Raw genomic sequence first — 27,731 nt, forward strand, 5'->3', positions numbered from 1 at the left:
TCCTGGAAAAACCAACACTCACACCACAATCATGACATTTCTTAGATTATATCTAGCCTACATCCCCATCTGACATTCCTGTACGGTAGATATCTGCTTCTGGAAGCCAGTTCATAAAGCCAGCTTATCTCCAGCTGGTGTGGATTGGCGCTCTTTGGTTAACTACTTGGGCTGAACCCAGTCACATATTTTTGCATTTGCTTAAATCCCTTATTCTGGCACGTTGTTGAATCACCCCGACACGACTCTGAAGACCGCTGTTCCCAGCTCATTATATACAGAGGCTGAAGGACTCTTCCTACACGCAGCTTCTTATGTGTGTGTTTATAATATCTGCATATCAAAGATCAACAGCATTGTCTGTAAAATTCTCAGCCGCAGTAATCCGTTGACAAAGAGTGCTCGGCTAGCCAAAAATTCTCCCACTCTTTCTGCCATTGCGGCAACTAACCACATGTGACCTGCGGAAGGACCCTGCCCGCACCCCTCATTGTAATTGGCCGTGTGATTATGTGTGCGTGTGTGTTAACAGGCTCTCCCTCAGCACCCTGCTGTTCCCATTTGCTGGTTACTGCCATAAACTGGGCAAGCCCTGGTTGTTTTAACAGCACATGTGTTGATGAGCACTCTTTGGCTTTCTCGCATAAGAAGGACCCAATTAGACTCAAGGCAGAAGTCTCTGGAACTGTGTGAGTATGCGTGCACAAGTGTGTGTTTTCCTATATATTATTTTTTTTCTCGCTTGTTTATAAAATGTTGAAATGACCTTGCTATTTGGAGGTGTGTTGCGCTTATTTGTGATTTTCAGCAAAGCGCTGCAGCTTGGGAAGCGGAGTCGGGCACATTCTCCAATTGACATCTTTTCACCTATTCATTCTCTATAATCCTACTATTATTTTCTCTTCTTCACTGGTTTTCACGTTTCTTTATGATTGTTGGCCTTCCCTTATTATCCTATAGTAAGACTGGGAAATCATTAACCAATGGTGTGGCTCTATTTTGTTGTGCCCTATATAAAAGAGCCCACTTACAGTGTTCACACAGAATATATTTCACTTCAATGTGAAACCCACAACTGTACTTTATGCATCATAACTTTCAATCATTCGTTTAACACTTTTTTTTTTTTTTTTTTGAGTGTGTATGTGCATACACTAAGGTTAGCTCGTTTTTAAACGCTACCCTCCAAAGTACGCTCTCCACGCACTTCCGTCTGCACCATTAACATCGCTGCGGCATGAATCATTGTAAATCGAATAGTGCACTTTGTGCGGGAATGAAACACGGCTGTCTCCGGATCATAATGGCGGAATTATAGCTCTCCCCCCATCATCACGCACGCGCTGAAGTCATCCCAAACCCAATTAAGGAGAATCCGTCTTCATTTGCTGGGTTTTGGAGGCTGACAGGCAGAGTGTCAGAGACGTGCTTTGGGTTGTTTTCTTTTTGAGGCGGGGTGGGGGCCCGGCTTGAGGGGTGATCGATCACAGGAAGCAGGCCAGGTATTGAAGGGTGTTGTTGCGGAAGGGGCGAAGACCTTAGATAACATCATCATTAGCCAGCAGACTGACACTTATGTGTGCATCATTACAGGCATCATTGCGGATGGAGTTTAATGGTTTCGATTTTTTTTTTCTTTTTACTTATTGCGGTTTTCAATTTCAGTTTTATTTTAAAGGAGCTGTTCTTATTTAAGTTAATTTAATTTGATTATTTTTTAAATAGTGCCACAAATTGTTCCATCTGCCTATTGTGAGGCATACTGAAAAAAAAAATCACCCCACTGAATATAATCGCTTCATAATGGTAACGTTTAAGTTCAAAGTTTTATTTGTCAAATTCATAGCAACAGCTGCTGTACTTGTGGACAATGAAATACACCTATAAATGTGTCATAGCTGCTACATTTAGCTGTAAATTGTGACTACCGTCACTCTGGCATCTCTAAGGCATTTATGATTCAGCAGCACGGATGGATCCACTCAGATCTTGTGCCAGTCGGCCCACTCCAGAAAACAGCTCGTCCCTGGATTTGTTTTTGAAGTACAACACTAAGAATGTTTAAATTAAGAGTTCTTTTCTGGCCGTTTACATAAATTAAACAAAATTCTGGTTATGGTTGCGGTGTTGTGCAAAGTTTCAAGAAAGTAGCTGTGCTGATATTCGCTCTGTCCCCATACTGTTTTCTGTTTTAATGTATTTTATTTTGCAGTATAGTGCACATTTGTAGTTTCAGTCTAGCTTTTGTTTTTAGCAAGCTCACATTTTTATTTTTGGTAGCAAAATATTTTTAGCTGCTATTTTTTTCTTATTCATATGGCAGTGACAATATCCTCGATCAACACATGAATGCATTTTTCTGTCTATGAATCCTCAAAACAGACACACACACACACACACACACACACACACAAAGAGGGCTATGACCCTCTGTACTCTGGAGAGAAAAGAAAAGAAAATGAGTGCTGAGAGAGAGGAAAGAGAAGCGAGATGAAGTAGAATGAGATGTGCGATGATCTGAGAGGAGACGAGAGGGAGATAGATTGAGGAGGTGAATGTAAGAGAAGAGAGAAAAAATGCTATTGGTGTTTATGGATTTGGTCTCTTTTTATTTCTGTAGCAACAAGGAATGTCTTGTAAGGAGGGAGAGAAGGGGAAGCATGAGAGAGTCTGAACAGGCATCAGAGAGCTCCAGCAGTTTTTGATTGTTGGTGAAATATTGGCATGTGCAGACTAGGGTGTTGGGTAATGAAGTTTAAACCTAGCTTGCTCAGATTGATCATTCAGCACATCACCTCCAGGCTTACCTTTAGCACTCAGCGAGACATCAAATATTTAAAACGCTCATAATTATTAATGGCGTTTATGATAGATCACCCACCTTTATCACTGTTTAATTAATTTGCTGCCCCATCATTAATTAAAATCAAAAGTTAACATTAAACTGCATTTTTCTACCTTTGTTTTTACAGACATTCTGTCTCCAAAAAAAATAAATGATAATAAATGATTTTTACTTTTACGTTAATTGAATATTTGTATAGCGTTCATATTTAATATTGTATTTTTAAATATACATTAACATTTAGGTAGCATTTTATAGCATTCATAATACAGTACTATCTAAATTTGCATTAGAAGGTGAATCATTTAAAATGAAGAATATATTGACACTGCTGCATACTATTTTGCAGCCACACTCCCGTGATGTTGCTCTGTCAGCACCCTCACAACGCGACACAAGACGTTCTAGATCACAAAAGAGATCCTTGACTCACTAAAAGGCAGGTGTGTTGCTAATTCTGTGCGTGCCTAAGCTATTGTGAATCTATTTCCTGTTCGAGCAACGTCGGAGCATAGTCTGTCTCTCTCATGTTAGGCCAGCCAGAAGTCCCAGGTGTACGGGTATAAGTCTATCTCTTTCTTCAACCGTTTTCTTGTTCCTCCTCTCTCTCTTTCTTTATCTGTTCCTCACCACTGAGGGACCATCTCTGCTTCATTTCACATGTCGCCCGAAGGGGAAAAGGGCTGCGGAAAAGAGAAGCTAGCTACGGAGCGAGAAAATGAAAAGATAGAGGGAGCAAAAAGAGAGAAGGGGAGGCTGAGATTGAGAGAGCGAGGGATACTGGAGGCATTGTTCCACTCCAAGAGACACAAACAGTCTCGAGCTTTCTGGTATTCAACCCGCAGCTCCCCTGTGTGTGTGTGTGTATGTGTGTGTGTTTCCAAAATGTTATAATTCTACAGGCAGAACAGAAAAAGGGATAAAATGACACTAAAAGATCAGTCTGATAGAAAATAGGCCAGAACGTCATCTCTCCCTCTCTCATTTTCTTTTATTTTCAGACTCTCACACACTCTCTCTCTCTCATCTATTTCGCATGCATTTTTTCTCCATCTTCTGTTTACAATTTCTTCTCTGTCTGTATTTCTATCTATCTATTTCTATTTCTATGTTCAGGCCTACTGTTTGCATGAGTGGTTTTAATGATGCGCATGCAGGGATCAACAATAAGAATGGCCCAGGGCCATTTCAACCCACTTGATGGATAAGGCCACTGCTGCTTTGTCACTTCATCCTATTTTTGCTACAGATTTTAAATTGCAAACTGCAAACTTAATTTGTTTTTCTGTGATGTATTTTGTTGTGATTTGTGGGGGTTTAAATACCATAATTTCGAAGTTTTTTTAAAGACATACGAAATCTTGCTGTCTATCATAGGTGGAGTAAAATGTTGCAAATGATGCATTAGATGGATACATTAGACAAACTTTTTTAAAATGAGTGTTTAAGCACATATTTAAATATAATAATAATATTAAGGATAATAATAATAATAATAATAATATGTTGCATTAGATACATTAGACAAACCTTTTAAAATTAGTGTTTAAGCACATATTTAAATATAATAATAATATTAAGAATAATAATAATACTAATAATAATAAAATGTTGCATTAGATAAATTGAAACTGTATTATGACTGTATTATTTTAAATAACGTTTAATGCCATATTTAAATATAACAACAACAATTAGTATTTAGAATAATAATCATAATAATGTAATAATTAATTATTGCTATTATAATTATTATTATGTAGTGTCACCAAAACTATCTATCTATCTGTATGTATATATGCATGTTTATGTTTTAAATTATTTGTTTGTATTTTGTTGTGTGCTTTTGTGACTTTTAGTATTTTATTTTTTTTAATATGTCAGTATATTTTTTAATTTAGCTTTTATCATTAGCATTATCATTATGTAGATTGTTAAATTTCATTTTGCACAATGAAAACTATAGCTTTGGCAGCAATAACAGTTAACAGCAATAACAATAACCTGAAATAACAGTTTATTCATTTATAATTTTTATTTACTTTATGGTTATTTTGTTTCTAGTATTGGTTGTTTATTGCTTTTAGATTTATTTAACAACAATTAGAACTTATTTGAAATTTTTCTTTTACAAAAAAAAAAAGTGGTAGCCTAATGCTAATTATGTGACCAACAGTTCTCGTTTCCATTTTTCCATTTGCATCCAATGATAGATCATATTAGTTATAATGAGCGTTTAATCTCTAAAGGCTTCCAATCCGTTCAGTTCAGTCTGATGGAGCGTTTGTCATGTGTTAGTCAGTGAGCCCACCCCGCAGGGGGTCCATACAGCCACGCAAAAAACTTCACAGTCCAACTTCACAGTTTTTTCATGATCATGTTCATTGCATGTCTTTTTCCCTCGACAAATAATTTCATATGCATCAAAGTCTGTGTATGTGCTCAGTTCTGTTACTGTGATGTGTCAACTGTTGTGTGTTCACTTCTTGTGCATCTCCGACACTTAATTCTCCCTTAAATGGTCAAATGACAAAAAAGTGGTGTATCAAACCATGAGGCCCGATATATATGCACATGTATGTTTTATCCACACACTGTTCTTGTTGAGCCATGTGTCCTTTAGCTTTGTTTGTGCTCTCTGGCGTCCACTAAGGATCAGGTAAACAGACAAAGACAGAGCGAGAGACAGACGGTTAGTGATTTCAGCAGCACGGCTTTTCTTAAGCGTTCCTGTTAGCACTGAAGCACGGGCTGGTATCGATTAGAATATGAAAACCTAGAGGCCTGCATATAAGATCGGGGATGAGCAGGCAGCGGAGAGCAGTAGAACAGACAGGTTGCACACACAGCATGCACACACACGAGCAGTGGCACAGGAAGTTGCTGATTAGGTTTGACCCGGTGTCAAGCAGCAAAAAAAATGCAGAAGAATGCTGTGCAAAATCACACAAAGAGAAGGGGGAAAAATCAATGACTGACAAACAAGCGCCTTTAGTTTACTGCCATGGAATGATGAGACTGTGGAAATAATACCCTCATCATTGACTCTACTGCTGCGTGTGTATGTGTGTGTGTGTGTGTGTGTTTGCTGTGCTTAAAGCACAGAGCTCCATATGTGTGTGCAATGCGGTTGATTTGGCCTATTCCAAGGGGTTTGGAAGCTAATGAAACTCATAATTCTGACTCCACCATTTAATAGGATGAGAAGCATTCAAAGCTATTGTGAAATGCTGATAAACTCACACCTGTGCACTTTCTGTATTAACGCACAAGGTGATGTTGCTTAGCAACTACAAACCACCTACAATTAGACTAATGAACACTCAGCGGAAAACTTTTTTCATTTGTATTATTAATGCTGATCATTTATTTCACCTCACGTTGTGTCTAAGAAGGTCATTTGTAGAGAGTGGAGCCTTCTGTTGACAGATATTTTTGTCAGACGGCTTTTTTTGTAGTTGTTTATTACCTGCTGAATTGTTGCACTAGCATGAGAGCACTCATCCACCGCTTTCTTTTTTTTTCTCACTCAAATAGCAAATTCTTTATTGAGTTGAGTATGAGTTGATTTGTTTGTGCACTGGAACAATAGAGAAGATAACGCTTCCCATCCTGCTATTTCAACAGCGGTTTCGTCTCGTTTTTCTGCTCTCGGCTTTAATTGACAGCTGCACTGGATTATGTGCCGTGTTCAACTTCTTCATCTGCTCGCACAAATCATTACACGCGAGAGAGCGGGTCAATCTGTGTTTGATCTCCTCACGTTTGTATGTGTGCGTGTGAAGCAGGCAGTAGGGAGTGCTGATGGAGCAGGTTGGCATGAAACCACATGAAAAAAAAACTTTGGTTATCACGAGGAGAGAGAGCACGAATGAAAGCGGGATGAGAGGCGAAGAGATAGAGGAAATGAATTTAAAAAAAGCTGCGAAACCAGGATTACACAGTGCCCTCTGCATACTCGCTTCCCTCAGTCCATTCAGCAGCTGAATTCCTCACCATAAAAGGCTTGTGTGCTTCAAACCGTCTGAAGCTTTTTAGTATTATCAGTAGCACTTTACCTGAAGTGATTTCAGTACTGTTGTACTGAACATCACCGCAGCTGCGATTCAGCCATAGAGTGCGTGGCAAATTAACAGCTTGCATCCTGTCTAAAATATGCGTTACTTGATATTAATTTCTGTTTTATTGAACTCTTGTATGAAAGTAAAAGAACAGTCACAAATCTCAGACATTTCTTGTTTGCGTAATATTATTTAAAAAGACATACTTGTATTACAGTTGTAATACACCTTTTAATTAACTAAATGTTCACGGGAAAAAGTTCAGCTACTATCGAATACATTTCAAAGGTGTAAAAGTTGCACCTTTAAAATGTATAATGTGTTAACACACAATTATCGCCCAATTGATTGTGTAATTTTATATAATGTATTATACTTTATAATAATATAACCATGAATATGTACGCAGTTACAGCTTTTTCTCAGTATGAAAAAAAACTGATACTGATAGTTTAGGGCTTCGTTTATTTTCTAATAAACCCTTGATAATTAATTAAACAAATTCTAAAGAAATTAAAATAACCATGCATCCACGTTTATTTAGCTTACTTGTTTACGTTATAACGTACTTTCTCTATGAAATAACAAATTAATTAAATATAAATATATTTCATTGTAAATATAAATTGCTTCTAAATTAAATACTAAACATAAAAACTCAAACCAAAAAAAAACTACAATATATTAAGGTAAAACAGTTAAATAAATAAATATTATCAACATTGCAATTACATCTGCTGTGATTAATTGATTGTGAAAGTTGTTTTTCAGCGGTTGAGCACTGTGACCAATCACAGCTGTGTCTGTTGTGTAATGAATGCAGTGGTGAATCAGAGGCCATTTAATGTGTATCTTTATATCAGTGTTCAGCCAAGAGTGAACACTTTATTGCTTTAGTCAGTTTGTCTGAGCACAGTAGATTACAACACACACACACACACACACACACACAGTGGTGTATCAGTGGCAGCACATAATGTTAATGGCACTTAATTTGTTGGTTGGGATGGGCAGACTGGCTGGTGTGAGCCCTGCTCCCAGAGGATCTGCCTGTAATTGTGTTTCATATCTTAAATATATAAATAAAGCTTGCAATAATTACAAAATAATAATTCTCCCCTGCTCTTTCAGAATCTCTGTTTCTTTTTCTCATAATATCTTTCACAGACACACACACACAGTGGTTTTTTTGTCTGCATGTCCTTTGCTTTTATCTATATCTTTTTCACAATGCAGTGTAATGTAAAGAGTCAAAGGTAATTAGAAAGCCGTGTGTCCAGGACTCCAAAGCTACATGCCAAGGAAGCAGAGGTGACTTTGCTCACTGTCTCTTGAGTGTGTCCAGACCCAGTCAGTTTAATTACTATTCACTCATTGCCCTCACCCTTTGCTTTTGACTGCTCTTAGATCAGGGGTCCTTGACCATGTCTGATAAGCTGTTATTATATGCTAAGTGGAGGCACTGAGCCCAGGTCAGTGTTTTTTTTTTTTACTGGTTGTGTATGTGTATGTGACTGTGAGAGAGTCCAGATACAGTAGATGTAACTGAAGAAAAGAGAAAAGCTTTCACATAACTAGAAGACTTTGAAAATGTCAACAAGATGAAAACATTTTCAGGTGAATACCATGAAGTATGAGCTTTTTTTTCTCACTGTAGATCGCACTGCTTTTCTACAGAATATCACTTTGTTAGCTGAAAAAAAATCAAGTCCTTTTTAAGTCTTTAGTGTTCTTTCCTTAATATTTTAGGTATGTGTGCTTTTGTGTGTGTATATGTGTTTGTCTCCATTTGATAATGGCTGATTTGATGGTAAATGGATCTAAGATAAAGATAAAATGAATTTGGCAGCCCATGAAAGCACGTTTGTTTTGTGTGTGTGAGAGAGAGTGGTTTCCCCGGCCTCAAAACTCACCAATGCTGTGGCCTTAAAGACAATTGCGGGCTCTGTGGAGAACATTTCCAACTTCCATGCGACCACAGCTAGTGGAGCAGAAACATCACAAACAGAATGCTGAAGCTGCAAACCATCATTCTTTGCTGTTTTTTGTTTGGTAACAGTTGATGTTTTTTGTTCACGCTGCTTGCGTTTATGTTAATGCATGCATTTGATACAGCTTCATGAACATGTGCTTTGGTTTTGATTTGCAAGAAGAAAAATCACTCAAACTTGATTTTTGAAAAGAAAGAAGAAAAAATATTTACTTTTTCTGATTTACAGTAATGCAAATTTTTAAGTCGCTGCTCTGTGTTTGTGCTTTTCATTTGCGGTTGTTAGTTTTTTTTATTTTCCTTTGGTTTAAAGTGGTTTTCTTTTCTTTAGGTTCTCCCATGCCATCCTCTCTCTCCAGTCCATCAGTCACTGAGCATTCCCATTCTCAACCACCCTCACCCAATCTCCATGACAACCAGAGTTCCGTCTTAAGTAATGCCACCACGCAGGCGGCGCAAGACTCTGATTCGGAAGAAGAGTACACGGCCGCTCTCTATAGACCCGTAACGCAGCCTGCCCTCAGCCACAGCTGTAATGGTAAGGTGACCATCCTCTCTTTCTCTCTCTTCTCTCTCCTCTCTCTTTCTTACTCTGTCCTGCTAGGCCTGCGAAGTAAGGAAAGCGTGAAGGCTGTGTGTTCCCAGAAAAAAAAACACTGTATGCAGGCTTTGTCGGAAATTGTATTAGAGAATGTCACATCCAATAAGTGGCGTTCATCTTCTGGGTAGATTGGGTGGGGGTTTACTGATTTTGTGTGTAAAATGGTCATGGACTTCATATTGTACTCGGAAACCAATTTTGCATGCTCAAAATCATTTTCAACTGAGAAGGGTTATTTAGATTTTACTGAACTTTGAATTAAGTTAAAGGAATAGTTCACCCAGAAATAAAAATTCTATTATTGTTCGCTCACTGCAGGGTTAATATGAATAATTAAAACCAAAACTAAAAGTATAGCCAAAAAAATTACTCAAAAATAAAATAAACTTTATTGGCATCAGTGGTCCTTTGAAGAACCTTAAACATCAATGGCACCTTTCACAATTTCTAAAATGTTCTTCAAAATTGTTCTTTTAATAAATGTTCACTGAAAGGTCCTTTGGGGAACCAGAAATGGTTTTTCTATGGCATCACTACAGAAACAGCGTTTTGGAACCTTTCATTTTGAGAATGAAGGTCTGTGGTAAATTACGCACAACCATACTGAAAATGCTCATTTTGAAGCAGTTATGATAATTTTTCAAAACATATGTTTCTAATAAAGAACTACATAAGTACGTTTGGAGTGTGAGTGTGTGCAGTTCACTTTCACAACAAAATGTGAAATTATGTTCACCACAGACCTTATTTTACTCATGAATTGAAAAACCCCATTGTAGATCACTCTCGGGTTTTGATGTCATTGCTGCAGCACTCGATTAGGATAAATTATCAGAGTAAACCAGTCTGGCGTTTATGAGGGAAGTGTTTGGATCAGATCAGAGCCGGACAGTGTCGCATTCCGATTCTCATTGTGAGAAGAGCTCATTGGTCACTGCCAAAGCCACATCTGACTGCCTTTGATACTTCCAGACTTGCTAGATGTTATCATAGGGTCGGCGGGGAGTTGGGTTGCTGGGGCTGTTAACACTCGCCCGCAGAGAGTCGCGGCAGAGACTCCCTCTGATTCTCCAATGACTATGTAAATGAAGCGTACGCATGAAAAAACGGCTAGTGGGACGCTGGCTTAAGATGATGCTGATGACAGCTGGAGCTCCTAAGGCTCTCAAACAAAGACACAGAGGTCATGGTGCATGAGGACAAGAACACACCAGCAGAGTGTTTGTTTGTGTTAGCGTCTGAAAAGACACAAGATGAAAACAATAACAGGAGGAGGCTCAGAGCATAGCTGCTGGAGAGATGGGAAGGGAGCGCATAAAACAGAATGCGTTGTGAGTAAAAGCACACACATAGTATTTGAGGCTTATTTTTTTAAAGGGATAATTCACAACGCATGCAAACGTCGCCATAATTTATCTTCTAAAAACCCAAACGGCCACTTCTGTGAGACGTATAAAGAGTTATCTTGTGCAACATACCAAAAAGAAAGAAAAGTAAATGGTATCTATAGCTGTCAAATGATATCAAATGGCTACTTTTATGGTGCTTAAAAACTTTTTATAATTGAAATAAATAATTCTGTCACATTGCTGCAACATGTACAAAATCTACTACATTCTATTTGTCATTCAACTGATTGTCTATCAGTTATCAATTTGGGCTGCTGTATAAAATGGAGGCGGTTTTTTTTTTCTTCTTTGAGTATGAGTATATTCTTGTATATCATACTAATATGAAAATGTATATATACATTAATCTGACACTTTTATTCAAAGTGACTCACAAATAAGGACAATAGAAGCAAACAAAAGATATGTATGCAGTATACTTTTTTTGCAGCCTAATGTAATCTATTAATACAAACCAAATGTTTTAGGCAAGTACCTTATGTCATAAAATACTTTAATCCAACTGACTGATGTTAAAATTTTGTAAAATCCACTTAAATAATATAAATATTAAAGAAAAAATGTTCATGTTTGTTCTCATATAACTCTGTCTTAATTCATTTGTATGTTCATTTTTAAAGAGATTGGACAGTTTAATATCCTCATTCCGACCCTGAAACATTAAGCCAGATAAAATAGATCTCACAGCTATGAGCTTATAAACACATTTTAAACACATAAAACTTCTACAACTGCGCTCCACACAATCCAGAGCTTGTATCTTCTGTTCGAGCTGCCGGAATCCTGTCACCATCAGACCTGTCAAGATCCTCTTTATTCACTTTGCGTTGTTGACATTGGTGTTGATGTAGTTTTACCTCTAAAAGCCTGCTTTAAACAGAAACATTTCATTTGGCCTAGTATTTATCCATAATGAGGATTATTAGATTTGCTTTATGAGGGGAATGCATGGAGTTACTTCACCATTGTTTATTCAGCGGAATAGCTTGGCAAATTAAATTTAGGGCTCTCCTCCGTATAATTCCTACATTCTGCAGCACATAAGGAAAGTATGTTGTTTTAAAGAACACTTTATAGGATATAGGACTTTATGTCTCCAAGCACTGACATCAGGAAAGTTGACAGACTTCAGTTCTGAGCCCAAACAGGACCACACAAGTCTAGATGTTTACAGTATACTGCTTTTAACAAAAATTCACCTTCTATTCATCCACTAAGACTTTATCCGTGCCATAATCAAAAGCAGCTTTGGTTAAAAGAAGGAAAAAAAAGCTGATCAGTGTCAGGCTGCTCATAATGGATGAGCTTGTATCTGCAGTGAGGGGCTTTCTCGATAACCATCTGGATTCACGGCGATGCAGGCTTGACTAGGAAAGCCCATGCACGTTTACCGCCAGTAAGTCTTTTAAGCTGACTCGCGTGTGGCTGTCAAGTGGGGATCAGGAAGCACTCCAAGCACTGACGTCTCATCATTTGAAGCGATCATCAATATTTGTAATGAGTGGAGGTGCTGTTGCTGATCGTTGCGGAGACGCAGGGCTGCACGGCCCACTTAGTAGATCAAACTGAAATCAGGGTTGAAAGAAAGAGAGAGAGAGAGGGACAGGCTGAAAAAAGGCTCCAGTGCACATCCTCAGAGGCCAGGTTTTAATAGTCTGAGAGTAGACAGCAGGTCAGTGCACCGGCTCCTGTCTGCAGCACTCCATATTAAAGACATGAACTCAGGCAGAACAGGAAAGTGGGAGACACAGAGGAGATGGATGGAGGGAGGAAGGGGCAAATCAACCTGGGTCAATGATTTTATTTGTTTAATTATTTTTTTCATTTGTTTATTTTTTACGAGTGACAGTATTAATGCCTGTTTTTTAAGTTGCTATTAATCTGTGCTCCTTCATAAATCAATTTACACTTGTAATTTACACAATCATTTGTTAAACACTCAAGTTTGTTAGGCCAATAAATCAATTATATATTGGATTTATATGAGATTTGAGAAGCTATTTACACAAAATCATTTCATTGCTCACTGATGACTTTTATTTTGATATAAGCTTTGGGTGTGTCAGATTTATTTTTTTGCTTTCTTGTTTTTTTATTATTATTAAAAAAATTAGTTTTTTAAGTTTCTTTAATTAGTGGAATATTTTCTAATGTATTAGAGTTTGAAATTTGTTATTGAAATACTGCGATATTAACAATAAATTAGCATATTGTAAATAATGATTTTTGAAGGATAATGTGACACTGAAAACAAGTAATGGCTGCTGAAAAATCAGCTTTGACTTCACAGGAATAAATTGAAAAAACATATTCAAATAGAGACAGTAAAGCTTTTTAAAACTAATGATAATTGTTTTCACTGTATTTTTTATAATATTCAAATAATATTCTAGATTATTAATATTCAAAAAATCGTACCCATCCAAACTTCTAACCAACAGCGTGTGTGTGTGAGTGAGTGAGTGTAATATATGTATATATATGTGTGTGTGTGTGTGTGTGTAGCATTTACCTTTCCCAGAGAAGAGCACCTCTTGCTTTGCCTTTCTTTGTGAGAATAAACATAAAGGTTGAGAAAAGGGGCTATAAAATAAGCATGTCCTATTCTGTTGTTACCGGGTCAAGACCCGCTCGAAATGCAGAATACACATCAGTAAGATAGACAGACAGACAGCGAACAAGAGCTGTGTCCGTCGAGAGCGATTACCCTCCGCCTGCGTAACCCATCCAACATAGACTCTTGTTGTCAATTAGCCAGCCAGGGGTCCTGCTGAAGCTGCCAGCGCACCGTAGTGCGTACTCTCTGAAACTGAGCCTCGGGTCACCAGTCCTGTCGGGCTCCTCTTCTCTCACGCACCGATTGCTATTGTCAGGTGCAGTGGGCATGAAAGCAGCAATTTTATAGCACAGGAACTCCAATAACGTTTACCGGGGCCGACGGAGGCCTCTGACTCTGTGCCTCACTCACTTCACCACGCGGGTTGCTTAAGTTCCTACTGTTTCTCGCTTTCAGCCTTCTAACTTCCATTCTCCTCGCTGCCTTCATGTTTTCTAAGCGAACAGGGAGAGAAATCTGGCGTATGGGCCACAGTTTAAATTAGCCGACCACATCAGTGCTTGCTGGAGAATGAACATGAGAGCGTTCGGTGTAACCGTCCAATGGGGCTGTAAAAGTTGATGAATCAGGGTTGGATGCAGATCAGAAGCATCATTTGCTCAAACAGTGCTTTTTTTCTGGAAAGAGGTCAGGTTAGGGCTAGAATAACACCTCTGAAAATAGGTTTTGGGAGCTGTTTAATCTAGAAGGAATGTTTGTTTTTTTAAGAACTCCAACACTTGTGCAGCACAGGGTTTCAAAATGCAAAACAGCAGGAAGTTTCCTCAACATAAAAGCAATCTCATTTTCATATTAAACTGTTAAAAAAGCTTCTCTACATAAAAACCTTCAAAATTTTTTGCACATTTTATAAAAAAAAATATTTTTTTGTTGTTGTTTATTTTATGTTTCTGTTATTTTGTAGTTTTGTTCACTTTAATACTGTTCCAAATATATAATGTATATAAGTGTGTCCTAATATAAAAAAAAAAAAAAAAAAAAAAAATATATATATATATATATATATATATATATATATATATATATATATATATATATATATATATATATATATATATATATATATATATATATAAGCTCCCTCAAAGCACGTCTTTGTGTGCATTTGTGAAGTTTCTTCCATCACTCACAAATGTGATGCAACATTATGTGATTCCACATTGGATTATTTATAATGCATTTAAGTGTTAAAGATTAATATTGTGTTTCATTTTGAAAGGAACTTTGTGTATTGTCTTGCTAGAGGTCCGTGGGTGGTTGCACCAAGGTTGCATGGAATCATTTTTGACATCAGTAATACGTCTTTCTGGCTGTCTGTCTGCCTCTCTGTGTGTTACATTTACTTTATTGGGCTGTTAGGAAGAGCTTCCACTCCCCTTGCGCAGGCTGGATGTAATTGGGAGCGCAACTGTATGTCAGTTACAGTTCAGTGTAACACTCAACCCTGCTCGCCTCATTAAAAGGCATGCGCGCATGTGTGTGTGTGCATCAGCCTTGTGTTTGTGTTGCTCGGCTCCCGTCTGCTGCAGCAAACATTCCTTCTCACCTGCTCATTAAAAATACATTACCACCCAAAACGTTTCGTCATCAGCTTTTTAAATAATGCTCATTCTTCCTGAGAGCTGTCGATGTCAGACAAGGTAATGGGTTGTCCGGCACCTGGCACAGCTAGCGATTAGCTTCCCCATCAGCTTGTGAATGATCACCCTGCCTGAGCGAACCCCTAACCTTGAGCGTACTCGCCGTGGGTATTCATGAGCTTCCTGCTGGTCACTGTGAGCCAAACTAAACCTGTTGAATTAGCGCAGAAAAGAAGGATACCGCACGAGAAACATATTTCACGAACTGAACACACAATAGCCCTGAGGTTGTTGTAAGGGTAACACTTTTCAAATATGTTTCCTCTGGTTTTCTCATCTCAAATGGGAAGCTGTTTATCACAGCTCTGCATTCAATTTGATGTTGCATACAATCTCATATAGCATTGCGACTCGTGCGTTATTGCCTCGGAAATACAACCTTGCACTTTAATTCACCTCCAAGTGGTAATATCAGGGGACTCATCAAAGTGGAAAAAAGAAATAATATCCCTCCAAACCCCACAGCAATTACTCTGAATTACGCCAAATTATGAACCTGCAATTCAGCTCTGAGGCTGAGGATTAATGTCAGACTCCCTCCACTTCGTTGGTACATCTTAAATTGCCTTTCACTACCAACACGCACTTTGACAGCTTGAGAAATTTACAACCTTCTGAATGGTGTAATTACTTTTCTTTGTTTCCTTCTCCCTCGCTTTCCATTCGTTTTTAGAAAAGAGTTTTTTTTTGTTTTTTCTTTCGGGTTTCTCATTGTAGCGTGTCACGCAGGCTAGAGGTTCAATTGATCTCCAGTAATGATTTGCCCTTGAGTTTGTCAATATTTAAAAACCACTTTGTCCCTCAGAAAATCATAGACAGCCGGGCAGATAAATGTCACAACCTGCTGATATTTATCTTTTATAAATAGCACACTGTCCGAATGTTTGACGAGCGGGAGCGAGAAAAGGGAACTCAGCTTCCTCCTTTCCATTTGCTTGACCTACAATTTCAGCTGCGCCGCCCAGAACGAGCGGCCTCTGCTTTACCTCAGACATAGCGCCATTAATAACCGTTCAAAGCCACTGTCTGCAGTTCTTTGAAGGTGGGAGCCCACATATCTCCCACAGTGCCACAGACTGGTCGAAATTTTGCAGAGTGAGTCGAGTGGTGAGCTGTCCCTTCTGCCTCTGTTCATTACTCTTTGGTAATGGCTGTTCTCTGTTGGGGGTTGATGCTAAATTGGCTGTTAGAGGCCAGAAGCCTGCGCTAGCGGTGGCAAAATAGGAAAAGACAGCAGGAGAGACCTTGAATCACCCACCTTTTTCTTTTTTCCCAACTCCTTTTTTTTGAAGAATGGATGTCTCCTCTTCGATGCACCCATATCGGGCCCCTTTTTTCCCCTCGGTCACCCGCCCGCACACATATACACGCACACCTGTCAGCTATAGACGCTTCACAAAAGAGGCATTTTCAATTCTGTCTGGGTCGTTGATCAGAGGACGTGGTGTCCTGTCCAGATCCAACACAAAGACATGAGAGGCCTGCATACGGTGGCAAAGGCTTGATCTCTGCTTTGCAGGAAAACAAAGATTTTAGCCTCCCATCATAAAATGATAGTCTAGTGTCAAGCATCTGTTGTAGTTTAGCTCTGGCTTTTAGCTAATCAAGCAGTTGTTTTCTTTCCTTTTTTCCAGTTTGCGTTAAGCTGAAAGAAAGCTTTTCATGTGAATCATGCTCCCTGTTTATTGGCCTTCACAATCACTCTCACCGCAAGCAATCATGCTTCTCAGATGTAAACATGCTCCTCAAAGAGCTTTGTTCAACTCAGGACAGAATGTACCTTTACTGAGCAAGTTTGTTGCATTAAAGGTATGTTCGCATTCCCTGATTTTTTTTTAGCATTTTGTCTTTGCTCACTTGGTGTGCAATTTTTTTTATTCAATTGTTAAAATGTTTAATTAATTGATAAATTACTTTCCCCAGAAATCTAAGGCATTACTATTTCTAAAAAACATCTATCTTGTCCAACAGCTCCTGTAGTCTGTCCTGTTGTGACATCATTAGATGCGACGTCTGAGATCCGCGCATCTGAGAGAAGCCTTGACACTTTGTGTCTGGCTGCATTGTGTTCCAGTGATGCGAATCATCTTTGTGTAATGTGTTTATCTGTGAGGAAGTTGAGAGTTTGATATGTCACTCAGCTTTTTGCATGGCCGCCCACTCCCCACTGCGGTCTGCATTAATCCCCCCGCCAATGAAAAAGAGCGAAGTTCTGCAAGGTGAAACATGACAGGCCGCCACATTGTTGACAAATAACCTTTCCTTCCATTCCTGTCAAGCCCTCCGAATGACAGCTTTAGCTTTCAACGACTGGTGCGCTTTTGAAATGTCAATTTAGCATCTTGACACATATTGACGACAGAGAGCTGACATTTTACAGGCCTTTCAGTTAGGAAAGCGAGTAATCCCACTTATCATAATGCCAGACATGCCGCAATAAAATAAAGTAACACCGAACTTCTCATTTCTTCGTTTTAAAAAAAGTGATGTTCTCAGACGTCCTCCAGAGGGAATGAGTGAGAACAACTCAAAACACATCTGACGTGATATCTCAGTCTCCATTTCTTCAAATGCCTCTATCAACAGTCCAGGAGCTCCAAAACTTCAAAAAAATAACTCCCTCTTATGACATATGTTAAAGGAATAACCCAATAAAAATTCTGTCATAATTTACTCACTCATGTGTTTAAACTTATGTACTCTATTCCAAATCTACTGAAACCATACAATATGTAACAGACCTAAATTTAAGTCATGGGAACACTACGATGGCCTGACTTTTAGTGAGTTAAATGTAAAGGTTCACAAAATGGTCTGATTAATTATTAGTGAATAATGACTTTTAACTGTGTATTTATTTATTTATTTTTTATCACAAAGCAATGCATGACATCAAGAGTTTTAATATAGTACAAAAGTCTTGTTTTTTATAATCTTAAGTTGTTTTCATTGTACTGTAAATTGCAGATAAGACACTTAGCTTTATTTTAAAATATATTTTAGTGCTGTCAGAATTAATTGTGATTATTTCAAAATAACAGTTTTTGTTTGCATAATATATGTGTGTACTGTTTATATTTATTATGTTTATATAAAAACACACAATGCATGTATATATTTGAGAGAAATGTTGTTTATATATTAAATATATTTAGATATAATAAAAATTAATATACAAATGCATGTAAATATTTTTCAAATATATTTTGTATATGTGTGTGTTAATATATATAATATAAACAGTACACACACATATATTATATAAACACAAACTTTTATTCTGGATGTGATTAAATCGCAGTTAATTGTTTGACAGAATTTATATATTTAGATTTTGTTCTCCACAAAAGAAAGCAAGTTAAATGGGTTTGGAACAACATGAGTTTGAGTAAATGATGACAGAATTTTCATGTTTGCCTGAACTAATCTTTTAAGTCAAGCGCTTGTTTTGTAATCTAGGGCAGTGGAGTTGGTGGCCAGCTACATCTACAGTGAGTTTAGTCTCGACCCAGATGTGCTCTAGATATCAGAGACGATACCACTCTTTAATCACAGACTCTGGGGGATCACCACCTTGTCCTTTACTCTCTTCCACCAAACCTCTCTCTTTCCCCGCACTCATTTCAGCCACACAAGGTATGTCACCCAAATAAACAGTCTCATTATCCTCATGAATGGAAGTACCGCTGTCAGTCTGTCTCAAAAACTCAGTCCTCCTTTGGCTTTCTGCCTCTCACAGCTCTATTAGTCCCCATTTAGCCATTCACTTCTCTTTCTCCCAACAACACGCAACTCTTGTCTGGCTACATTGCGCCCCTTTCACCCGACTCCGCCATTGTAAGCGGACGCAGCAAAGAGACATTGATGGACGTTGATGGACGCTCCCCATTGAGCGACTCAGGCCTTCCTTTTGTAAAGCCTCTTTCAGGAGGAAAGGTTTACAAAATGAGCATTGAGAAAAGACAAGGAGGGGGGTGGATGTTCGATATGACAGGCCTCTCCGAGTGCTCCCAGATTTCTGACAGGTGTGTGTGAAGGACATGTGAGGTAATCTAGAGTTTGACAGCGCGGATATAAGCACTGACACTATGGGTGTCAGGGCATTAGTGTTTCCGTTTCCTTGCACACACTGTCTCTCGCTCACATGCATCCACAGCAGGTCAGATGTCTGCTGATGAACCAGCTCTGAAATACAAGCTCAGGCCTGAGATGTGCTGGTACAGATAAGCGGCACTTTCATTATTTTTTTTTTTTTTGAATAGCTATCACTCAGCCCCATTAAAAGATAAATTGCACTGGCTGCAATTTCAAGTCTGCCCGTGAAATCCTAATCAAAAGGGCTCTTAAAATATTTTTGCTGCACATGAGCATGACAGGCCACATCCCTTGAGTTACAACAGGCAGGGTCGTCCGTCAGTGATCGCATTTCGGTGCCATAAAACCTGCATCTGTCTCATCCATCGTCTGGAATTGACATGTCCAGGCCTTCTCGCCAACTACTACGCTCTCCCAGCCAGAGGAGAGGGACGGGGGCTGGGTTACACTCCCCTTCTGCCATCACGAGAGACGTGGATGGGCTTTTGAGAGGGGTCAGGCCTGGAGGTCAGAGAGCGGGCTTAAGTCAGTGTTACTGGGCATGTAAAGGGTATCTATGCAGAGTCCCTGGAGAGCGACAGACACGATGGGGCTAATAGGGCCTGCCGCGTGACAAATGTCCATCTACACTCTGGAATGGCACCTGTGTTGCAAACATATGGCAGCGAAATTGAGACGTATTGGAGAGCTGTCTCAGAGAACAGCCATAAAGTTGTCGTCCCACAGTTTTTTGGTGTTTGTGCGTGTGTGTGTGTGTGTGTGTGTGTGTAAGCATGCTGTAAAACTAAATACATTATGTACCTTTCTCCCCTGATATTAAATGGAGATAAGGTGAGCAATTGCTGAAAATGCTGAGTGTGTCAGATCAGCACACTTGATCGTCTCCTCCCACACTTCATTTACTCTCTCTTTATTTCATTCAGCTTCTGCTAGCCAGGCGAGAAACAGCCAGAGACTATAAAATAAAATTTGATATGTGCCGTTGTATCGTGTGGCTTCAGGTCTTAAGTCTGATTTCTGAGATTAAAATGAAACTGTGAAAGCTTTTATTTTACTTTATCAATTCAGGTTCTATACTGCAAAAACACAATAAGTCTTGTTTAAATATATATATATATATATATATATATATATATATATATATATATATATATATATATATATATATAAACATTGCTAAAACAAGATAATTTTACTCAAGTTTATTAGAGTATTTTTTTTTAAACCATTGTCAGTTTATTTTCTTGCTGTAAGCATACACTAAACTTTGTTAGATTTATCTTGAAAGCAATTTGTCAGTGTTGCCTGATAATATTTTCCTTATAATTAATGCAATGAAAACTCTTCCAGCTTTCTTTCTATTCCAAAGTACTGCTGAGAGTCATTTGAATTTGGCTGTTATACACCTTTGTTATTGTGGCAATTTATTTAATCAGTAAATAATTACTTTATCATTAAAAAAGATGAGACAAAAATAAAAAATAAAGATTAAAACATAATTCTGTCACATTGCCCACTATATCTTTTACATCAACTCCCAATGGCAGGACCTGTCAAATATATTTGCTGAAAATTGTTTTTAATATTTTATGCAATTCTTAAGTGCTTTGTTACCGTTATTTATTTATTTTATTTATTTATTTTGATCAATACTACTTAACCAGTAAAGTATTTCACTCATGTACAACGTGTAAGTATGAAACCAAAGTTCTGTACACCTACAGCTAGACGTTTTTCCTTTTAAATGGCATTGAGAAGTTTTGATTGCGAGCCACAGTGTGAGTACTTTGGGTTAAAATTCTTTCACCCCTCTTTGAAAGTGTATCTTCCCCTGGCATAATGACACAGGAAGCATATAGAGTTGTGTCTACTTTTGGGGGCAAAAGCGAATTGAGTCCAGAAGAGTGCCTTTCCCACAACAATTGTGTTTCTGACAGTTTGATTATCACGGGAGTGAGTGGTACCATGCGCCATCAGTTGCAGAGGAGGCTGGAAATTGAATTTTAACAGGCTCAACGGTCCCTCTTTCCTCTCCCTCCATTGTTTTTGATTTTGTTGTTGTGTTCTTTGAAGCCAGCAGCTGCAAAGTAGATAGGACCCAATGGAACGTATACACCTAGACTACGGAAATGTACGCAAGCACTCCCCTGAGGACGTTATGAGAATCCAATCTGAAAGCTGTCTGTGCACTTTCACTGCCTCTGGGTTTCAGGTACTTGCTTTGTTTTGGTCAAAGAATAGATCAATCCTTTTATTTGGGTTACAGCCCATCCTAAGGTTTTGTGTTTGTGTGGATGACTTTTAGGGAAGATACAGAACATGTGTACAGACCTCAGACAAAAACTAGCAGCTAGATGTGTTGTGATTCCCAACAGATTTGCACTCATGTACCTGTGTGTTGCCTTAAGCAATCCACACCACACCTGTCTTCTTCTTTCAGCTTCTCAGCAAACCTTTCTTACTCTCCTGCATTCTCTCAGCACATCACATTTTTACTTGAAGAGAGCACACTGTATCCCAGTATACTGCGGGGGTGGTCAGAACATCCTCTTTGATTCATGATCAGCCACACACACCTGAACCGCCGGGCTAGAATCACATCATCATTAGAAATAGGCTATTTGACAAAAACCATATATATATATATATATATATATATATATATATATATATATATATATCATATATATATCTCACGCTAACGTGTCACAATAGTCTTATTTTTGCAGGAATTTCTACCTTGTGAATCTGACTAGGTATGTCTGAAGCCATTGGAAAATGTATGCATACTTGCACACCTGTGACCACACATCTGTTGAATTTTATAATAATGTGGCATGTTGCTTGGCAACCTTGAACAATCTTCACTTTTACAGCATAGGGTTTTCAAACTTTTGTAAATGTTACTGTTTAGTTTACATGTTACATTTTTACAGTGTGGAAAAAATGTATATATATATTTTATATAAAATGTATTTTTAGTTATTTATTTTTTGTTAATAGTATTTTTAGTATTATATTTATTTATTTATTTTTGTTTGTTTGATAAGCAAAATTCAGAAAATATTATTTAGAAAAATATACTTTGTTTGTTACTAATATAGGATTTATAGTCCCTTACAAAACTTTTTTGTTGCACATAAACACACAAAGTTTGGGTTTGGATTACAGATTTCAGATAGGTTAACACTCAACACAAAAGCAAACCGGGTTTTCAAATTTTGAAAAAACTGTTAGGCTAGAGCCTTTGTCATAAGTTATTCTTATAACCTACTGTACCATAAACTGCTCGCATGAGTTCAAGCCTGTAGAGGGGAACAAGAGATGAGAGTGAATGAAGCAGACACATACAAGAAGCTCTAGAAAAGGTCAGAGATGCCACAAATGGCCCTGTCACACCCGAATCTGCCAGAAGCTTCTCAACCTCCCTGCACACTCGCTTACTCGCTGTTTGTCATTCTGCTTAGCTCTTACAGCAACCCTGCTGTATCAAACTGCCATCAAAGACAGCCATATGAGCAACACAGCAGAGTGCAGTAAGTTGAGCAATGGTTTTGTCTTTCTGGAAAGGCTGCTTCGCATACATATCACTATGTTTAATCTTATCTGTGTTCAAGGAAAAAGGATTTTTTGGCCTCAAGTTACAGCACGTAATCTCTTTCACTCTCTTTCAATTTCTCATTCTAGATTTGACTCAGCAGAGGTTTAAAGAAGGACATGATCCCTTGCAATGTGACAAATGCCGCTTAAGATCCCTGATTCTAAATCGACATAGCTAGTTGTAGGCTAATGCTAAGTACACAGCTTAATCGGTCCTTAAAACCTCCTCCTTTTCTCACCTCTGCGCTATGACCAGAGAGGTGTGTGTGTTAAGGAGCTTGCAAAGGTGCTGTAAAGGCTCTGATTATGTTCCTCTGGCAATGAGACCTAGTAAGTCTGATTTAATGTGTGAAGCCTTTCGGAGAGAGAAGGAAAGAAGACAATATCAGAAAGATGATAAAAAAAGAGGAAATAAGCATACAGTACACTGTGTTTCTAGTTTTTTTACTTCTTGTACAGATGCCTTAATAGAAATAAATGATCAAAACTAGATTTTAAGATCATGCAGAAAGCTGCTTGGCTTGACTTTTATATGTGCCGTTCTTCCTACATCGCTACACTATTGACAGCAGACAAGAAACTTTCTCGACTGTGAAATCTCACTGAAATATCAATAATGTGACTGGCAATGAAGTTCCACTACCCAAACGCTTCTGCTTCATACACTTCTTGCTAACACAGTACAATCCCAAACAAACCGAAAGGTGGATTTACTGCATTTATGACAGTTAAGTGCCGCCAGGGTCCCAGGCACATGTGAAAGTGGATGTCTAATCATCTCAATCATATACTTATATGTGTACGGGTGCGTGCGAATGTGTTGTTGTCATCATATACTCAATTCGACAGCTGGAGGGGGTGGGTACTAAATAGTTAAAGTCATCATCACCCTACTGTAATATGTCCCAGATGTTCCTTAGCAAAAGCACATTCATCCAGACACATTTGCCTAACTGCCACGATTAATTACCAAGGACAACTGCTTACATCTGCACAGCGTTACTCGCCATTGGTTAACCCAGTTCCGTTTGATTCTTTTCACAGAGCAACCGTCCAATCAGCACCAGCAGGGCCAGTCCACGCTGCCACCGGTGCCGCCCCCGCACAAGCAGCAGCCGTCGGTGACGGCGCTGAATCACAACTCTCTGAGCAGCCGCAGGAACGTGAGCCCGGCCCCTCCGGCCGCCCTCCCCGCCGAACTGCAAACCACACCCGAGTCAGTGCCGCTGCAGGACAGCTGGGTCCTGGGCAGCAATGTGCCGCTGGAGAGTAGGTCAGTTACGCAATCGCACACACCAGCACAGTTACATCCCAAAGTGTGGCATGTGTTATGGAAAGGTCCTTTATTTGACATTCATCACACAGCAGAACACGTGATCTTTATATCTTTCTCAAAGCACTGCAGGGCTATATATATATATATATATATATATATATATATAATGCTGCCTGTTTCTATTTAACTAATAGACATACTAACAAGCCTTAACGTATAATTTACATTCATTATCAAGGAATTTTTGACCAGCATCAGTCAAAATGAGGTTTCTGTTTATCATCAGTCTCACAAAACGGTTTCTAATATGGCAGCATCAAAAAGTGCTTCTGCTGACTCTGCTAACATCCCAGTGTGAGTGACTGAGGCCTTGCCAAGCTTAGGGGAGGATACGGCTTGGTTGTTTTCCTCCCATAAATCAGTGAGGCTGTAAGCTTGGAGGATACTCTGAGGGGTCTTTAAACTCTAGCAGAAGGGAACGCTTTGTTTCGGGGGTTTGCACGTTAGCACCGTAATGGCCTCTCTCTGTTTTTGATCTACTCTTTCTAGTGACACTGTATGTATAATGACTAAGCCTCCCCCATTAAGCGATGTTACCACCTCGCACTCCTTTCATTCATCCTGCGTGATATAAGCACAGAGACAGACAGAGTGCGAGTGAGTGCAGAGAGAGAGAGAAATGAGGGTCGTTTCAGAAACTTTTCGTAAGTGATGCTGTCATTGTGCTAAATGTCTTACTGCCATTTTTTAAAAACACTTGATAAAAGGCAGTCAAGAGAAAAAGAGACACACTCCCCTCCACAGCCTGAAAGCCATAGACCTTAGTCTGCATAGACAGAATATTAAGTTTGATGTAAATGAGAGTGAGGATTTGAGGGATATATGTGCAGTCCGTTCAGTGGCTAATGATACCTCAGTGTCAAGCCAACAAAATCTAAAAAATGTCTTATTGAAAATGCTCTAAGGATGTAAATAGCTCTCAAGTTCATACTAAACTTTCGACAGCATTTTACAACAGTACGGTGTGTAATGCAGCCTCATGTATGAATGGTCAAATTCACTTCTCAAAGAAAATTTGCATTTTGAACAGGTTTTGATGTAAATACAGTGTGTTTGCCTTAAAATAAAATAAGCAAGCAACCTATTGGATTTGTGCATTAGACCTAACGGACCAATCAAATACTGGTATTAATATTAATCTTGGAACAAAATTCACAAGTATTATATATTTATATTTATTATCTTTATTCAGAATTATATTATTGAACAATGTGTTTTTGTTTATTTATTAAAAAGGCATTTACTTATTCATTTTCATTTTGGTGGCATGTAACCCTTAAATAAGTTATTATAATAAGTTATTACAGACTACTTAAATATCGGCATTGTGACAGAAATTGGACAGAAATTGTTTTTAAAAAGTAGACAATAAACAGACTGTACATCACCCTCACAGCCTTGTATTCACTTGCATTAAATTAAATATGACACATACCCTGACTACGGTCTACAGGCATGCGAGTACTGATGAGTGGCTTGCTTTTGAGTTTATATTTTATGAGCGCCAGTGCAAACACAGTGTTGAGAGATCCAGGAATAACACACCTGCTACAGCACCGCCGCCCTCAAGTTTCACTTCATGGCTCTTCACATGGACACAGCGGTCCCAAAACAGGAATATCCAACAGCTACACTTCCTTTATGATCTTTCCCTCTGTTTCTCTGTTTTCCTCACCACTCAGTTTTTTTTTTTTACTATGTGGCCATCTTGCTCTTTTACTTTTTGTTGTGTCAACCACAGACAGATTCTTGCTCTTTAGTCCATTGATGTTGATCCACATTGTTTTGCTTTCTGTCTCTTTTCCAACGTACGCTCTGCTGTTTGTTTTTGTTCGTCTCTCTGTGTCTCAGTGGTCATACCATATCCTCGAAATGAACTTGCTGGTCCTGCACTTCTATTGACAAAGCATTTTGTAGATTTCTGTAGATATTAGCAAGAGAGCAAAAATTTCTGTTTATATCCCAAGGAAGACCACACTGGACCACACACATTCAATAGGCTCTCTGACACTCACAGATGCTTATAAATCTGTATTGTAGTGGAGCATCTTTTGAGATAAACACTCTTAAAACACACACTCGTTCAGTTACGCTCGAAAGCACACATTGTTGCGTGTCTGCAATAGCAGCTTTGGTTCAAAAGGTGCCGTGTTCCAAGTTAGACATGGAGCTTACTTAACAACTGTTTACATGATACAGACTGACTTTTAGAGTTAAAATAAACAAAACATCCAGCTTCCCGACAGGCACAACAGTAAAGTTTAGATGAAAATAATGAAAAACATCAGCACTAGTAAATGGATGAAAACGTGCTGGCAGAGGGTGGAAATACGCTTCACAACATGTGTTCCCGAACAAGTCCATTGATTTGTTTGAGGCAGGAGATGCTGGCTGAAGAAATAAAAAAAATAAAAAATCAGGCTTCATGTGCCTTTGGAGAAAATTGCACAATCCAGTCCTGCTAATTTACTTGCGCTGGAATAAGTTATCATTTGGCGTTATTTAGTGGCTGTTTTACATAAATTTCATTAGAGAAACAATTCAGAATTTGTTTAAGAGACAGGCTGTTAGGTATAGTAAATTGCTCCAGTGACACACTTCCAATATGCTTCAATGAAGACTGTGTTCCTGTGTTTACAAGCATGAACGATTGGTTCCCGGGGCTCAGGTGGCATTGTTTCAGCAATTACTGACTGTACCTTTAAGCCATTATTGACATTGTCATGAACCTTGTGGTGAAATACAGATCACGTCAGAGCATATGCTTCCACATTTTTGTAATTTGCAAACAATTTGCTAAACAGGCAATTGAGCCTAAACGATCATGACTCTTGCTTTTGTACAGTCAATTACCTCACTCTACTGTCTTTACTCTCATTATTATTTGATGATACTGTTAAAGTGGGGAATAGAGAAAGACGAGAAGCCTCTTGAGACACCTGCCGGTCCTTAACTGATTAAAATAACTCAAGATCTCCACATTCAGAGTCTGAGAATTTCAAATGTAAAAACAAATCAGGCAACTGGCAAACCTGCTGCCGGACCAAAGAACGTTCCAGCATTTCATTGCTTTCATTTTATATTTTTATTTTAATCTTACTGCTGGTAGCCTGTTAGTGCTGTTTAATGCGTGGTGAATTCTTGCTTCTTAAGATGTTACCATACATGTTCTGCTCGGGATGGAGTGGTAATGTATTTTTCTTGAAATGAGAGAGAACACTAAAGCTCTTGACATTCTGAAACCTCTCTCCTTGCTCTAGGCAAAATAATGCATCATGCAACATACTCTGTTGTGGACATTATTTTATTTTCGCACATATCAAAAAGGCCCTATTTTCAAGCTACTCTCTATGTGAAGATAACCAGCAAAGTGCACATCATCCGCACACAGGAGTCCCTCGCGTAAATCTCAAAGCACTTTTGACTCATAGGTCAGCTCCCATGTCACGCCTCAGAGGTTAGAAAGCTAAAGATAGACCTCACGACTTTAACCGTCACTCGAGAGATGGAAGTGCTCATTGCGCTTGATTACAAGAG

General features: G+C 38.6%; 1 protein-coding gene across 13 annotated transcripts in view; it reads left to right on the forward strand.

Moving 5' to 3' along the window:
- Positions 1-27,731, forward strand: part of tenm3 (teneurin transmembrane protein 3) — a 243,630-nt gene that overhangs the window by 123,539 nt on the left and 92,360 nt on the right. For 9 of the 13 annotated variants that reach the window (XM_043229546.1, XM_043229727.1, XM_043229793.1 and 6 more), the window contains 2 exons: positions 9,228-9,434; positions 23,903-24,131. In XM_043229546.1, the coding sequence (XP_043085481.1) occupies positions 9,228-9,434; positions 23,903-24,131 (436 nt within the window). The remainder of the gene's footprint in view (positions 1-9,227; positions 9,435-23,902; positions 24,132-27,731) is intronic. The other 4 variants (XM_043230073.1, XM_043230139.1, XM_043230363.1 and 1 more) reach the window with 1 other exon arrangement.

The sequence above is a fragment of the Puntigrus tetrazona genome, chromosome 1 (assembly GCF_018831695.1).
Source record: "Puntigrus tetrazona isolate hp1 chromosome 1, ASM1883169v1, whole genome shotgun sequence".
Taxonomy (NCBI): Eukaryota; Metazoa; Chordata; class Actinopteri; order Cypriniformes; family Cyprinidae; genus Puntigrus; species Puntigrus tetrazona.